General features: G+C 51.5%; 1 protein-coding gene across 4 annotated transcripts in view; it reads right to left on the bottom strand.

Annotated features, from left to right (window-relative positions):
• Positions 1-15,513, bottom strand: part of KIRREL3 (kirre like nephrin family adhesion molecule 3) — a 546,348-nt gene extending 530,835 nt beyond the window's left edge. For all 4 annotated transcript variants that reach the window (XM_004750228.3, XM_004750231.3, XM_004750230.3 and 1 more), the window contains exons 1-2: positions 15,249-15,513; positions 12,377-12,830 (exon numbers count right to left, since the gene is read on the bottom strand). In XM_004750228.3, the coding sequence (XP_004750285.1) occupies positions 12,377-12,431 (55 nt within the window). In that variant the 5' untranslated portion in view covers positions 12,432-12,830; positions 15,249-15,513. The remainder of the gene's footprint in view (positions 1-12,376; positions 12,831-15,248) is intronic.
• Between the last annotated feature and the right edge of the window lie 358 nt (positions 15,514-15,871).

The raw sequence follows: 15,871 nt of genomic DNA, 5'->3' as shown, positions 1-15,871 counted from the left end.
ACTATTCTAGACCTGACAAAAAGGAGGGTTTGGATGTCCTGCAATGCCTTTTTGTGTAGAATAGCTCCGTTCCTCCAGTGAGCTAACACCGGGGTCACCTCTCCCTCAGCAGAATGGGGTTTATTCTTTTTTCCTTTCTTTCTTTTTTTTAAAATCCACTGAAAGAAAGTTAGGTGGTGATTGGTCCTTGTTAAGGAATCAGTGTCTGGTTTTCAGAATGTTCATCTCAACTCGATCTGGGCTGGGGAAGCAAAGAGCCCCCGTCCGCCACCGGGGCATGGAGCTTTGTGAATTCTTACTCAGCTTCTGTCCGTGGGGTGATGTTTTCCTCTGTTTTGGTCAGCTCTTGGTCACAAGGCCCATAAGCCATGAAGGAGGGGGACCACGGACCAGGCCAGGGGGTCTGCGGCCCACTGCCAGGCCCACAGCTGTGGAGGCCACCAGGGTGAGGGCAACTCCTCCTGAAGAAACGGGCAGCAAGGAACCAGGGCAGGTACAAGCGAGTGTCTGAGTGATGTTCCCATCGCTTCCCAAGAGGGAGAGGCGACATTATGGAATCTGTGGGCAAGTTACTAGATACCAGCATCGGTCATTTTCACCAGCAGGTGGTCTGACCATCCTGCTTTACTGGGCTGCCTAGAGGGTAACAGAGGGGAATGCGGGCAGAGCTCAGCTGACCTGGTCCTATGTCTCCGGGATGCCTCCCCACGGCCGGCTCCACGTCAGGGACCACGAGGGAGTTAAGAAACGTGCTGTGAGGCCGGAATCCGGAGACCATTATGGGGTTCGACTCTTTCCTATTCTCAGCATTTCCCCTCTCCCTAGTTCAGCTTTCCATCCGAGCTCCCAAGGGAGCTCATGTTTGTGAACAAAGAGCGGGGAGCAGGCTGGCCCCACGGAGGGGCTGGGAAAGCAGCGAGCCGATGACACGCACCACCTGGGTGGAACGCCTTCTTCTGTGGGGAGATCACTCTCCATCACTCTCAGCAGTTTCTCCTATGAGGCACTTCTGTTTCCTCGCTAACCCAGGCAGCCCCTGATCGGCAGCTGGAAATACAGCTTTGCCAACTTCAGGCAAAATGTTTGGTTCTCTGACAAGAGATGCTCAGGGTCACCTGCCACGTGCCAGGGGCCTTCCGTTAATAACATGGGCAGAACAATCCTCCTTCTCTCCGACCCCACTGGGAACCCCTCCCTCACTCCCCTGCCCCCTTTCCAGGAAGACAGACAGCGTGAGGACAGACAGATCGGGCCAGTGGCAACTCACTTTGCTAGCGACAAAGCAGCAAAGGGCTCTGACGGGGAGTCAGGTTCGGAAGCCGCTTAGGTTTGAGCGAACCTCATCTAAAATCCTACTGGCAACCCAAACTTAATGGATATGAAATAACGTCGCATGGTGTCGGGCAACGTACACGGCCAGTTCACCAGCCAATCAAGCCACGCAGAGAAGACAAGGAGTGGGCTGCTCCAACGATGGCCTCACCTTTCCCTCACCCCACGTCCCACTGTCTTTGTTTATGCTGCACACAAATTGACTCTGGGGTCTGAGACACATACATGCAATCTTCAAAAGGTGAAAAAGGCAAGTTGTCACCTCCCCGCAGAGCGGGCCTGGGATTTCAGTGCCCTCCCTTAGGCTCTGGTTACCTTGCCTGGTAAGTTGCGCTCTGAAATGAACAACCACTGCTTCCCCTGATTTGTCTTAATGGTGTCTGTTTCTGTCCAGAGATGAAAACAGAGTAGCACCTCTTCAGCCTGCCAGGGAGATCAGGAATAATGAGACTAATTTTAGCATCTGTTTGTTTTGCTTCTCCAGCATGAGAGGGGAACAGCAGCAGAAATATTGGCTCCTGGATCATTAAAGAGGCAAACTCCTGGGGAGAAGCCCAGTGGGCCCAGGTTGGGGGCTGGGGACAGGAAGTGGAGCTCCTGGCTGCCAGCCATCCCTGGTGGGGGGAGGTGGGCATTGAGGGAGGGATGCATTCATCACCCACAGGAAAGACACCAGCATGGGAAAACACCTGCCATAAGGAAATGGACAGCTAGCTGAGGTCTCTCTTTGCAACTCTTCCACACCCTTGAACATTTTTAATTGTACCCACCTGCCTCTGCTCAGATATTCCCCTTAGCACACTGCCCTCACATCCATCAGAAACAGCAGAAAGCACCCGAGCCTCTGGCGGGGGTGGGGGCAGCTGCTGCCAATTCGAAGCCTTGGTCTTTTCCCTTCATGCCCTTTCCCTGCCCTGGCTCAGCTGCCTCAGCCCCACTGTCATGGGCAGGGGAGGGCCCAGGCAGCTGGCCCAGAGGCTCTGGCTCTTCTGCTACTAAGGGCCCTCCGGGCCTCCGCTCAGCTCACTCCTGGGCTTTGCAAGCGCTGCTGCTGCCACCATCAGGCTGATTCTGGAACTGCAGTGCTCACCGGGTTTCACATCCCAAAATATTTCCAGCAGCTCCAGCCTGATGTGGACTCAAGTAAAGAACAGGCCCTCTCTCTCCCCCACACATGGCCCCTAACTCAGGTGCACCTTTCTCTGTAATAAAAAGGCTTCTGAGGCAAGAAGGAGAATAGGGGAGGGAAGGTAGATCCAGCGTTCTTCAGCGAGGTGTGGAAAACTGTGGGTCCTAGAATATGGAGGGTCAAGCCACTGGGAGGTTAATTGGCAATTTCTCTCTCTTTGTCACAAGGGCAGGAAGGTGGGGAGGGTGGCCTCGCTTCTCCTGTGGCACCCAGGAAAGGTGTCCAGGAGAAAGCTCTAAGCTTCTGTCCCCTGGTTGCCTGCATGATGAGCCAGCCAGGTCCCACTGTTACTCTGAAGCTGTCACATCTCCCAACATCGCCAAGGGTGACAGGTGGGCTGTCACAGTGCACCAGAGCCGAGTCACCTGTGACACTTCCAGGTGACTGACAGAAATGGAAACTGACATGCATTAAAGAACAGAAGGACAGGGCTGGGGTTTTTTGTTGAAACTGAAAAGTGGGTGGCTCACAGGAGGGTGTTTCTCTTGGCGCTGTCCCTGGTGACCCCCTGGTCTTTCCAGGCCTCACTAAGAGAGGAACAACTTCCTTCTCCAAATAGCTGGGATCCTCCTCTGTCCTCCCAGGGGCACCTTGTCAGCCCCCACACATGTGATGTCAAAAACCCTGCTTTCTCTTCCTTTGCATTGTTTTTTGCCATTCATGTCAACATTCCAACATTTATTCAGAGTCCTCTGTGCTGAGCAGCATGCCTGGCACCAGGGCAGGTGGATAAAAGAAATGGATATTTTAATCAACCAATTAAGAGAATAAAAGTTCCTACTCTTGCTTTTTTTTTTTTTTCTTTTTAATTGTCAACACAGCCACAAAAGGAACTAACCAAGCAACATCCCCTTGATTGCTATTCAGCCCAAGAGGCTGGCATGTCATTCCCCCTGGAAACCTCATGGCCTCAAGGTAAAGCTGAATGTCAGAAGATGAAGGAACCAACTCAGAAAAAGCCTGGAATCAAAAGACAGAGCTGCAAGGCTAGGTTTGAAGGTCAGCTCCCTGGTTTTCATGGGAAATCCTTAAAATCCTTTTCTTTGCCTAACCACCGAGGATTCCCACAAGTTTGAAGAACATGTTCCCTCTTATGCCACTGCCTAGGACCTTCTCATCCATTTTTCAGGATGGATGATTTGAAGCAACTGCATCTCCCAGCATCTTGAGAAGCATCGAGGCATATGAAAAAGTAAAGCAGATGAGAGTGACTTTGGTTGAGCGACATGACCTTTCAGAGGGTATGACAGTGTGACAGCTGCCTCTCGTGCTAGCACCGTAATGAAATGAACTAGGGCTTGTGAATGGCACTCTACAGTTTGGGAGGCTTTACACCAACACTCATCACCACCACCAGCAGCAGCATCAAAACATTATTACTGCCATCACCAACAGCCCAAAGGCTTTGCTGGCACTTACGAGAAAATGTGCTGGACAAAAAAGACATCTGTAACACATCATCTATCTTCTAGGAATTTATTATCCAGAATCAATAGGTTGTTGCTAACATAATATTCAGGGAATCGTGGGGTCGGAGAGGATTTGAGTGATATCTACTCTACTCTTTGATCTGCTCCTGAGTAATTGACTCTTCCCTTTTTGGTGGTCCGAATTCTACCCTTAGAGCACTGTCAGCAGTGGGAGATTGTTCAGCGGGCTAGCATTAGACACTAGGATTAAATATCAACAGTCTTAGCTATGTCACTGCCTATTTTTGGCTGAACAATGCATGTATTTGCTTCACTATTGAACTCATCCTGCCAAATCCCCACCAGTTCCTGATGAGAACAGCCCCAAGTTTGGAACCCATAAGTAGATCTCATGACGTTCTTTACTCTTGATAATAGAGACTTCTAAACATTTCTAACATCTTCTGAGTGGAATCACAGCTTGTAAACTTGTTTTCCTCAAAGCCAGCAAAACTTAGCTTTCCCTTCAGAATGGCAAAGAAATCATCAGCAAAATGTCTCTAGGCTTTTCTTACTTATCTCGTCCTTGTTCTTGTCTCCCTTCCTGGTTTACTTACTATTCATCCTCAATGTTAGGTGAGCCTCCCGGGGCCCCAGATATGGGGAAGTCCCATTCCTCAGTGGCCGCCATTTGACTCACAATCCAGAGTGCTCCGTGGTTCCCCGCCACATTCTTTTTAATTTTTTTAATAAAGATTTTATTCATTTATTTGACAGATAAGAGAGATCACAAGTAGGCAGACAGGCAGGCAGTAAGAGAGAGGAGGAAGCAGGCTCCCCGCTGAGCAGAGAGCCTGATGCGGGGCTTGATCCCAGGACCCTGGGATCATGACCTGAGCCGAAGGCAGAGGCTTTAACTCACTGAGCCACCCAGGCACCCCCCCAACCCCCGCCACATTCTTTATCCAACACATTGTTCTTAAATATACGTCTACCTGCTATTCTTCTCTGCCTCCTTCTGGAAAGTAGACCAACAGGGAAGGTCGGTTCCTCCACACTTACGCTCTCACTACTTTCCCCCTGCCCTTTACATACCAGCTATGAAGGAAGGTGAGCTGGAGAGAATGGGTGTATGTCCATTCAGTTCCACACTTTTAAAGCCCCATATAAAAGACATGGCAAAGCAAGAAGAATAAATAACAAATGGATTCTTCCCCTTTTTTATCCACAGGACGCATGGCACAGAGAGGAGTGCAGACCCAGAAGCTCCTCACAATGTTTCTAAGGAACAGACTTAACTCTGAGAGTTAAGTCATCAAAACATTTAACATGGTATTTATGACAAGCTGACCCTCCCCTTCCTGAGCTTCTCACAACCCTCCACATACTCATATTCCAGCCACCCACACTACCCATTGCTTCGGAACAGATGGCATTCTGTCCTGCCTTCTTTGCACACACTAAGGCAAGCCCGGAACCCTCTTTTCTGTGCTTCCCCAGGAGGGCTCCGAGACATCCTTTGAAGTCAGGTCATTGCCTCTGTGCAGCCCTTCCTGATGCCCTCGGTCATTTCAGCAGCTCTCAGAATACTCTCGACAACTCTGAGCCTGTCATGTAACCATGAGTCAAAGTGTCTGCTCCATGACCAGATGGAGAGCCCCTACCTGGGCAGAAATAATGTCTTAGGGGGTCTTTGCCTCATGAGAACAGCCTGATGCTGTGCCCACCACACAGCTGGCCTACCATGAGGGTGGGCTGAGTGGCCAACAGCTGAGCTTTGGTGTTCCCAAGTGCATCAAGGAGGACCAAGAGAATGTGGCCCTCTGAGACACTGGGAAAAGTGTGGAATGATGAATGGGAGCCCTGGTTGCCATGCAACTCAGTGTCAGATTTCAAATTCCTGTCTTCTAGGCAAGGGTTAGAAAGAGTCTGAACTTACAAACAACTGTCCAGGGAACACAGGCCAAGGAAGCTGACCATCTTGGTCATTCTGCCTGATATTCAGGCGTCTTCTTAATACTGATGACTTACACCATTACGGTTTGGGTTTCAGTGTTCAAAACAAAAATTAAAAATAAAGAATGGACTCAGGTTAATCTGCCTCATTCTGCCAATGAGGACACCAATACCATGTAGAAGAGCACAGTGAGATCTCACCTCTTATTTCAGGAAGATGGCAGATTGGTTCTAAGCTCTGGATAGGATTGCATTTCAGCAATAAGCTCTGTGTGTGTGTGTGTGTGTGTGTGTGTGTGTGTGTGTGTGTGTAGAGTGGGGTCACAGATGGGAGGAGGTCTGAAAAGGGCATGATATGGCTTCAACACTGAAGGGCGCAGGGGATCCTTCCTAGAGCATGTGGGAGGTCTCTATGTCTGGCTACTTCCTTGCCTTTCTGTCCAGGAGTGAGGGGGAAGGGTGAGCCCCTCTCACCCTCCAAGCCCCAGCCAGGACTGCAAATGAATAATTCAATAGGGAACAGGATTTTCCCGACCTGGTCACTATTTTCACGGCTTTGACTTGTTACCAGTGTACCCAAGGAAAGCTGACATTTATTTAATCCTCATAGCCTTGTTGACTGTGTACTCATGGAAACATTGTATGCTTATGGAAGACATTTGTTTCCAAGCAGCTTATGCTAAATTGTAGTGATAGAAAGGAAACACTTATCCAATATTGACATTTACTGACTTCTAGAAATATACAGCCAGAATACTCATTTTCACACTCAGAAGAGGAAAGGGGGGGGGGAGCACAATGTTGGATCCCTAGCTCCTTTCGTGGTTCAGAAGCAGAAAGTTAATGGAAGTTCACATTCAATATGGCGGTGGAGATCTTCACTCTATGGCAGTGGTGTGGATTCCAAGAGAGCCTGGAAGGCTGCAGCCCTTCCAGGCTTGATCTTCAAGGTCTGGTAGAAGCAAGACATGGCATTCTTTGCGTGACAGTGTGAGAACTATTGCAACGATCTGTAAGTTATCTATCTACCTTCTTACCGGACGTGCATGCCTAACTGTAGATTCTGGTGTTCCCCTAGGGAAAAGGAAACCATGTACAATATCATCCATGCCTCAATGCAATGGACTCCATCTCCTCGATGGAAATAAAACCCCCTCTATTTGGAACACAGGGCAAAGCTAGCCCAGCCAGGTACGGGATGCTGCCTTGTTTTTTTCCTCACTCCCTGTGGACAGCAATGAGGCGACAAGTAACCCAAGGGAGCAGACCTCCCCCAGAGCAGCCGTCCCAGCCCGACCCTGCTACATGAACACTGGGGTGTCCACTGACCTTGTGGGAAGACTGGGGCCCCAATGGCTGTGCCGCCAGCACCATCATTAAAATCAGGATCGCTGCAGGGGTGGAGAGTCCAAGTGCAAGTTCCTACCTTCTCCTGATCTTCCCGACTCTCCCCAATGCTGAATCAGGGTCTCTGCTCCCAGGCACAGGCAGGATATGTGGCCTCACTCTTTTTAGTTGACTCCCATTAAAAATGCCTGGTTTTTCACCTCAAAGTTTTGTATTTCACCATTTTAGAAGGATAAGGAACGGGAGCTGCAGAATGATGCCTCTTGCCCATGTAACAACCCCTGCCCCAGCTCTGATTTTTAGGAGACCCTAAAATGAATGCTGTTGGGCCTCCTTCCCCACTCCTCCATCACAGCCAATTTTCTTTTCCTTGTTCATGTTTCCAAAACAGTTTATCTTTTTATCTCCTTGGAAGAAAAGTACTCTGCAAATCAAAGATATCATTAGTATTGTTATTATTTTGCTATTGAAATCTCTTGAATTCACTCTGGATTATTCATGTGCTTTTTTGGGTCTGCAATATAATGCCGCCTAAGTCACCCCCACTGGGCTGAACAAAAAAGAAAAATTGCATCTTAAGGCCTAATCCCCTGCTCCACCCCATCTCCTGCTGGCCCTGGCTCCTACCAACACAGGCACACCAGGGAGAGCGGCTCCTTGGTGCCATGCCTAGCTTTCTGCTGCCATGCTCCAAGTGAGATCCTCCTTTGTAACCCAAGAAGGAGGCCCCCTGCAGTATCCTGTAAGTGCCCTGTGCGGGCGTTGACCCCCATCCGCACCCCTCTCCCCCTGGGGAGCTTCTCTTTCCTCCCCAATAGGTCTGGCTGGCAACAGAGAGCTCCCTGCTGGGCAGCAGACACGGAGACCACCCCCATGCCCAAGGGATGTGTCCCAGTTCCCCTCACACTGAGGATTTGTTCAAGAAGTGGTCCCACACCCTTGGCAGTTGTGCATTGACCTTCCAGGACAAAAGGAACCATTCTTCCTCCTCTAGACAAGACGTCATACCACTTGGGGTGCCAGTGCGGGTAGCAGCTTATTACTTGCCTCATCTTTTGTTATATGACAGTTCTGGGCAAGGTTCAATGTTTGCTAAGTTGCGGTTCACTCCCAGTTTCTTTTTCCAATGCCTTCTCAGCCTGTACCCCCTAGGAGCCCCCCATTCTTCTGGCTGCCTCTGATGTGTTCCTGGTATCTTTCAGTGCCCATCTCCCTCCCCAAGGGAGCTTCTCCCAAGCTAAGACATCTCGAAGCAGTGTCTCCTTCCCGTCATCCTCGTAGCTTCCCTCATCCTAGCTGGGTGTCTCCCCTCACAAGCTATTTGCCCCTTCTTGGCTTCAGACTCTCTCCCCTTGGAGACTGATGTCAACACGAACGTCTGACCTTCAGGTAGCCGTCAGAGAGCCTTTTGGGTGACTCCTGCCAGCAGGTCGGGAGAGCAAGTCAATTAGATTCTTCCCAAGGAGGAGGTGACAGCCCAGGTGACTGTCACTGACAGGTAAATGCCATTTCTCACTGCCCCCCACCCCCGCATCCCCCCAACACACTCAGAGCAGCCTGGCATACGTGAAAATCCAAGGAGAGATCTGGATTGGGTCAGAGTTAGAGCTTTCCAACTCCAGGAGGTTCTAAGGCCAGATGGGACAGTCTGGAAGTGCTAGGGGAAAATGTCAGTGTGCAGATAGAACACCTTTCCAAAGAGCGTCTGAGTTCAAGGCACCAACTTAGTGTCACTGCACCTTCCCCAGACTTTTGGATATGCTGTGGAACACGACCTTCCATCCTGCAAGCGCGTGGCTCCTCCGCAGCTACCTAAGACGGGGAGGTGCAGGCTGCCTCGCGGATCTTGAAGATGAAGGAGGGCATGGAGGGAAACAGTTGTGGGCAAACGGAAACGATAAAGGGAAAAAAATGTCGCAAGTTCCAAGTTTATGGATGACAAGAGAATCGATCCCTTTTCACCCAGGAGCAGAACATGCCTCTTCTCCACAGGAGGCAAATTGTGCTATGACATTATCCCTCTCTGTACAAAGCACGCGGTCCTGACAGCTGATGGGAGAGGCGTCCCCAGCAAGAGAGAAACCCACAAGCAGCACACACTGGCGGCTCGCCATTTCTTTGTGGGGAGCCAGGCCCGGGGACGTTGGCAGGGGAGGAAATGGAGGCACGCCATTTGGTCTTTCTACTGCCACCTTAGGAAAGATAAATAAATATTTAATCTCCCATTTACAGGAGAAGCCCACACTTGAAAAGGAGAGGGGATACAGCGTATCACTGACACTGACAGACTTGGATTTCACTCTCTATAAAGAGGTTCGAGAACAAGTAAAAGTGAATAAATACCAGACACATTGGGACAGAAAGGGCAACTGAAAGGGAATTTCAGAGTTTTGACTTCAGTGTTTTGCTAAGGAAGTGTTCAGAGCGCTGTTTGAAGCTCTCCTTCCGTAGGGGGACTAAGACAACGGGAGCTGGAAGCACAAGAATTGCATTTCCAGAAACTCTAAGATGACACATAGGCTCCCACCAGGAGAGGTGCTGGGCAGCAGATGGACGTGTCACCAGAGTGCCAGATAAAGGTCCAAAAAGAAGCCTGGACATTTGTTTTCCCTGAGAGGAGGGGCATTCCTGAGTCCCTGCACATTTCCTTGGAAAGCATCCCAGGAGGAAGAGTGTGAGTGAGGTGGGGGGGGGGGCAAACGGGTAACTCGGTGGGGTGTGCCAGGCAGGATGCAAATTCAGGCAGGGGTTGTCTGCAGGAGTGACCTCGAGCCTGCGGGCAGGTCCTCCCACGACCTCTCGGAAGAGATGCACTTGAACTAATAACTTGAGAAGTCTACAGATCTAGGTAGGGGTGGGCACAGTCTAGGAACTGATCATATAGGTGTAGGGTTGAGTAGAATCCTCTGCGGAATTCACAATACTCAGGATAACATCCACGTTAAAACACGGGTCTATGGATCAAGTCAAAAGGTAACATATCACCAAAGTCCATAAAAAGCATTCTACTTGGCCCTTAATTCCTGTCATCCAATGCTGTCTATTCACGGAAACTTCAGTGTCCAGTGATGCAAAGGATTTTGGCTGATTACCACCACTTTGCCTCATGGTCTTTCTTTAGACCTCTTTTGGAGCCCCGTGGATCATGACATCTACCATTGGGTAGGGCGGGCAGTGCCGGCCACACTCAGAACACTCAGGAATCACAAGGAAGTAGGCATTGTGGGGCACCGTGCTTTCTCCCTAGTGCTCTCAGGGCTAAGGGTAGATGAAACGGAGCATTTAACCTCCATAGGTAAATATTTAAAGATTCCTATGAGAAGAGTGACGAAGGAGCTCTGGTACTGAAAAGGGGATAAGTAAAGCAGAAGATGCACACTGCGGTGATTCAGACAACCCAAGAGGCACTCAGACACCAAAAGCGTCTTATGCCAAGCCAGAGGAGAATCACAGCTCCAGTTTTTCAACAACACACGGGCAGATTAACATGTGCGCGGGTCCCATGAACATTGGGGGGCGTGGTGGGCTCCTCCTTTTAGGGATTCTACAGGCGACTTCCTGCGTACAGTGGGAAGAGGCAAAGGAGGACAGGAGTGTGAGTGTGTGAGTGTGTGAGTGTGTGTGTTTGCCCCTAAGCCAGCACACAGGCATCCAAGGAGGGTAATCTCACAAAATGGTAATATAACCCAAACTGTTTCTGTACCAGTGTTCTGAGATAGTTCTTATTCATTCAGCCTGAAAACTCTAGGGAAGGCAATTTTTCTTCCTGCTGCTGTAGGGAGCCCTGGTGACATGCACACTACCCTATGAATACACGAGTGTGTGTGTGTGTGTGTGTGTGTCCACATTATAATTACATGCAGGTGGTGGGCATATACACACCGTAATGGGGGAAAGCCCCCCCCCCATCCCGAGTTTCATCAGGATGGCCAGGAGCAAAGTTGGATAAAGGGGAAATGTGCAGCGACCCTGAGTACCACTACAAGAGCAGAGGCAGGAGGCATGGGTTTCTGCTTACATTTGGCTTCTCCCTGACAGGGAAAAAAAAGGAGACATGCAGTTCGCTTGCAAAGCCAGCCACCCCCCCCTCCCATGGCGGGGCACTGCTTCCTTGAAAACTTTTACCCCTCATTTAATCAACAGATGGACATGCTCTGTTGTGGATTTTTCTGAGAGTCCTGTCCCTCTCAGAGCCCAGTAGGCTGGCACAAATGCTGCCTCAGAAGGCAGAGGGGCTCCTAGCATGCCTAACGAGTGGGAAGGAGCTGATTTACTTCCCCCCTTGGAACTCAATTCCACAGGTGACTTTTGATGCCTTTGGCTAAGTAGGCACCCCTCAGCCCCTGCCCAGATCGCCTGCCCCCTCCCTTCCCCAGGCCAGCCCCCCACGCCCACCCCAGGGCTCCCGTGGGCAGGGAGCCAGCCCAGAGGTAGCAAAGTTCTTTCCGGAAAAGTCCACCAGCCTCTGCCCGTGCTAGGTTGCGCAAAGTAAACAATCAGCACCAGGGGCGACATTTCACGTTAGACCCTGAATCCGGGGCTGAGTGGGATTCAGAATTCAGCTTTATTCAGAGCACATTACGTTCAATGAAACTCTTGCCCAGCTTCTCCCCCAACCACCGCACATCACCCCGGCGGTGCGCTGGCTAACGGGGGACCCCTCTGCCACCGTGCAACCGCACACACCGGCTTCTGAATCCACTCCTGCAAGTCAGACCTTCCTCGAGCTGAAAGAGCCACCTAAACAAAGCTCCCCTTCCCACCCCGCTCCTTCTCCCAACCTGAGTCGGAAGGAGAGGAGGTGCCCAGAAGTTCAGGGCGCCAGAGCCACACAGATAACTGCCTCATTAACATACCGGAGCATAAAGAACTCATTTGCATCGGAGAGTTTGGGCTGCAGGTTGACAAGTGAGAGGAGAAAGTCACCCCTCCCACACCTCTTCCTTGCAAAAGGAAAATAAACAGGACCATTCTGTTGCATCGGCAAAGGCACAGAAGCCACGCCGGCGCATCTCGGACGCAAGGATCGGGGTGAGTTTCCGAAGCCGGCCCCCCGATTCTTGCCCCCAGCCCCCCGCGCCCCGCCAGCCGACACCCCAGCCGACTTTTCCTAGCAACTCCGGCCGCCGCGCGGGGCTCCTACCTTGACTGAAGAGGAAGAAGCACACGAAGAGCAGATCGAGCTGGAAAGGTTTCATTCCTCAGCGCCGCGAGGGAGAGCCGGCGGGGCAACTTGGGTCGGCAGTGAGTTTCTCCTCCCGGGCGGCTCTCCGTGCTCAGCCTCCGCCGCGGTCCTCCCGGGCGCGCGCCAACCATCGGTCTGTCCGTGCGTCCGTCCCTCGGCGCGGCCCCGCTCTCCCCGAGCCTCCAGGTCCCCGCAGCCTGCCGACGCCAGTGGCCGGGTGGCCGGGCTCCTAGCCGCCGCGAGAAGCCGGGCTCGTCAGCGACGTCCCCGCGCGGAGCAGATCCATTCTGTGGCTCTCGGCAGCCCTGGCGCACGGCTTGGCTTCCTCCCGCGGGCTCCTCCCACAGCGAGCTCGCGAGCGGGCGGGCGCGGGAGCCAGTGACGAGTGACAGAAGGGCTCCTTTCACTGAAGCTGGGGCGGAGGGAGAGGGAGGGGAAACAGGTCATAATTAAAGAGGAAACACTTGGAAAAAGGAGATCTATGCAAAGCGGAGGGTGGCGGGGGGTGGCGGGAGGGGGCTCTATTCTCTCTTCCCTTCTCCTTTTTCCCCCTAAATGGGGGGAATGCAGCTTTTGTCACCATTATTGACCAAAAGGCATCTTGAACGGGGAGCCGACTGGGACTTTTTGTCCACACCGCATAAGGTTGTTCAACGGGAGTGAAGTTAGGACTATATGCATGCACACGCATTAAAATATGCGTGCCCTGCCTTTGCACGGGGGATTGGGCACTGGCTGAAAGGGAAACAGCGAAGCCGCGAGGAGCGGAGAGGGGGGATGCATCTTCCCCGGGAAGGACTTGGCCAACGCGTGCAGCGGGAGTCTCAGAGTTGGGGAAGAGATAAGCACGTTTTACATTTTTGGGAGACTTTCCTAGAAGGGGGAGGTGAAGTGGGAAATAAAAACCCGAACATTTAGACCATAGTTTGCTTTGCACTAGTCCTCCAAAACAAAATGAAGGAACTAGAGGGAAATCAAGCAGGTTTGTGACACATGCCCATTTATTATTATTACCACCCTGGTTTGTGCATTTCCTAACAAGGAGAGGGGAGTAGCCCGCCTTGGCATTTGCAGTCGATCCTCTAACAAGCACTCCATCACTCTGAGAGTGTCTTTTTCTCCAAGAGGTGCTGTGAATCCTATTGCGAAGGAGAGGCCAAGGTCATAGGCAACTGCCTCAGAAGAACCTTCAGGTCTTTTACCTGTGGTGAAGCCCACACTCAAATCAAACTCTGTTTTCCTCCAGGAGAACAAACAATTTATCTATGTGTGTTTCCTTGATGGACATCTACATCTGTTTCCTTGATGGACATTTAGATAAACCCGGGATAAGCAGGCACTGGGGGAGCTAAAATCCCAGGCACAGACCATGCCTTCTGGAACTCACAGTTTAGTATGGAAGCATAGTAAATACATAAGGTACAAACTATAAGGATAGTTAAAACTGTGTATAATATGTAGCATTTTACAGAAGAAGGTGGGGGGATGAAAGAGTAAGGGGACAAAGCTAAAAGATGCTCTCTTGGTGTGTGCCTTTCAGTATAGAATCAATTATTGCTTTCTTCATTCACTGGACCTTGGGGACATGTTTGGGGGACTCTTTCGCCTTCCTTCCATTAGTATTACATACTTGGGGGATTTTACTGACTTCCAGGCACATTCCAACTCCAAGTTTCCATGTGGATGTTAACTTTAAAAATGTATCCCTTGATACTGATGAACAAGAAAAGAGAAGTAGGGCCCCCTGAGAAAAGTATGTGCTGGTAGGAGCTTACTTACATCTGGTAGTTGACATCAAAGATCTACAAATTAGTAGGTGTCTGCTTTGTTGACTTTTCTATTCTTAACTTAATAGTTTATTTAACTGCATCCCTTCAAGGTTGTTAAATAGATAAAAGGGAAATTTGTAAGCAACCTTGGGGGGAGAAAAAGAAATGCTGAGCCACAAAAAACAAGAGGACCCCAAAGAGGCATCCCATCAGCTAAATTAGCAACAAGGTACAGAAGCAGAGTGTCAGCACAGCCTCAGCCCCGCTCACGGAGAAGACAGTGAAACATAAGAGGCAAATCAGAAACACATTCACAGGATGGGTGGTGATTCTGAACAGCCTATGCCAAACAACATGTCAAGAGTGAGAACATGGCAGGTAGAGTGCTTTAACTTTAGTAGGAGCTCTCCATTAAAACCTACCCGGTGAGGGGAGAAATTTAAAGTCTGGGCACCATTCCTAAGGCAAGCCTTGCAGCGAGTAAGACTAATAATATTAGAATGTAGACCATACCCACAAAGCAATACTGGATATTTTAACTAACATTTATCCTTTAAGCTGCTGTTTCATTTTGACTCCTAATTCCTAAGTGGCCTGGGGCCCAGATTAATTCAGCCCCCAAGGAAATATTACAAAACCAGGGTCATGAAGCTAGCGAACTGTGCAATACACGAAACCAGGCTCACGTACAGACTTGTGCGCACCGCACGCACACACACACTCGATCTTGGACAGGAGAGGGATGGTAGGAATCCGAGGTTGGAAGGACCTTGTTTCCCTCTCCCACTGATCCCTGAGATGCCTCAGGACCCTCAAACCGGCTGAGATAGCCAGCTGGGCCGTTCACTTCTCCTCCCACCCCGCCCCCACCCAACCCCCTTCCGCCCCCTCCCCGCAGCGTCCGGTCTCCGGTCTCCCGCAGAAAGGAAAAAGAAAGCTTGGATTAAGTGGTGAGCTGCCTGCCTCTAAAAGGGCCGGGAGGCGTTTCAAGCTTGAGTGCCGGAAAAACCACGGCAATCTTCGGCAACCACCACGTGGGGCGGCGAGAACGACAGCGGTACCTGCAGGACCCACAGCCGGCCGGGCTCTGGCGCCAGCCCCGACGGCGGCCCGGCCATCTCCGCCCGCCGGCTCCTTGGCCTCACCTCCTCCGGGGCCTCGGTTAACCTCCTGGCGCTGCAAGGTGCCTGCGCACAGTTCGCGGGCGAGGCGGGGGGCGGGAAGCGCGGACGGCTCCACCTGATGGAGAAGAGTGGAGAATCTTGGACCTCGGAGCGCGCGGCGGGGCGAAGCGAGGCGAGGCGGGGCGAAGCGAGGCAAGGCGAGGCGAGGGGAGGCGAGGCGAATGGAGGGGAGGGAAAGGGAGGGGAAAGATGGGGAGAGGAGGGGAAAGGAGGGGAGGAGGAAGACCGCCCCCCTCCCCCGTGAGAGCTTGCGCGTCCCGAACGCGGGACGCGAGGCACCTGGGCTCCGGGCACGACCCCGTGGAGGTGACAGTCCTAAAGAGACAACAGAAAACCAAGCACTTGGATAACTGCCCGAATTCTGGTTCTCTGCACATCCCGGCTTCAGGTCTCTGATGCGCCCACCGCACAAGCCGGGGTCCCTCGCCAGCAGGTGGCAACCTCTCCAGCGTTTCCTCTCCTGGACCTTAGCCGGGGAGGCCGAGTTCTTCAGTCCCCAG

This window comes from Mustela putorius, unplaced genomic scaffold, assembly GCF_011764305.1.
Source record: "Mustela putorius furo isolate JIRA1106 unplaced genomic scaffold, ASM1176430v1.1 tig00000460_pilon_pilon_pilon, whole genome shotgun sequence".
NCBI lineage: Eukaryota > Metazoa > Chordata > Mammalia > Carnivora > Mustelidae > Mustela > Mustela putorius.
The sequence above is the reverse complement of the archived record's forward strand: the minus strand, read 5'-3'. Positions and strand labels throughout refer to the sequence as shown.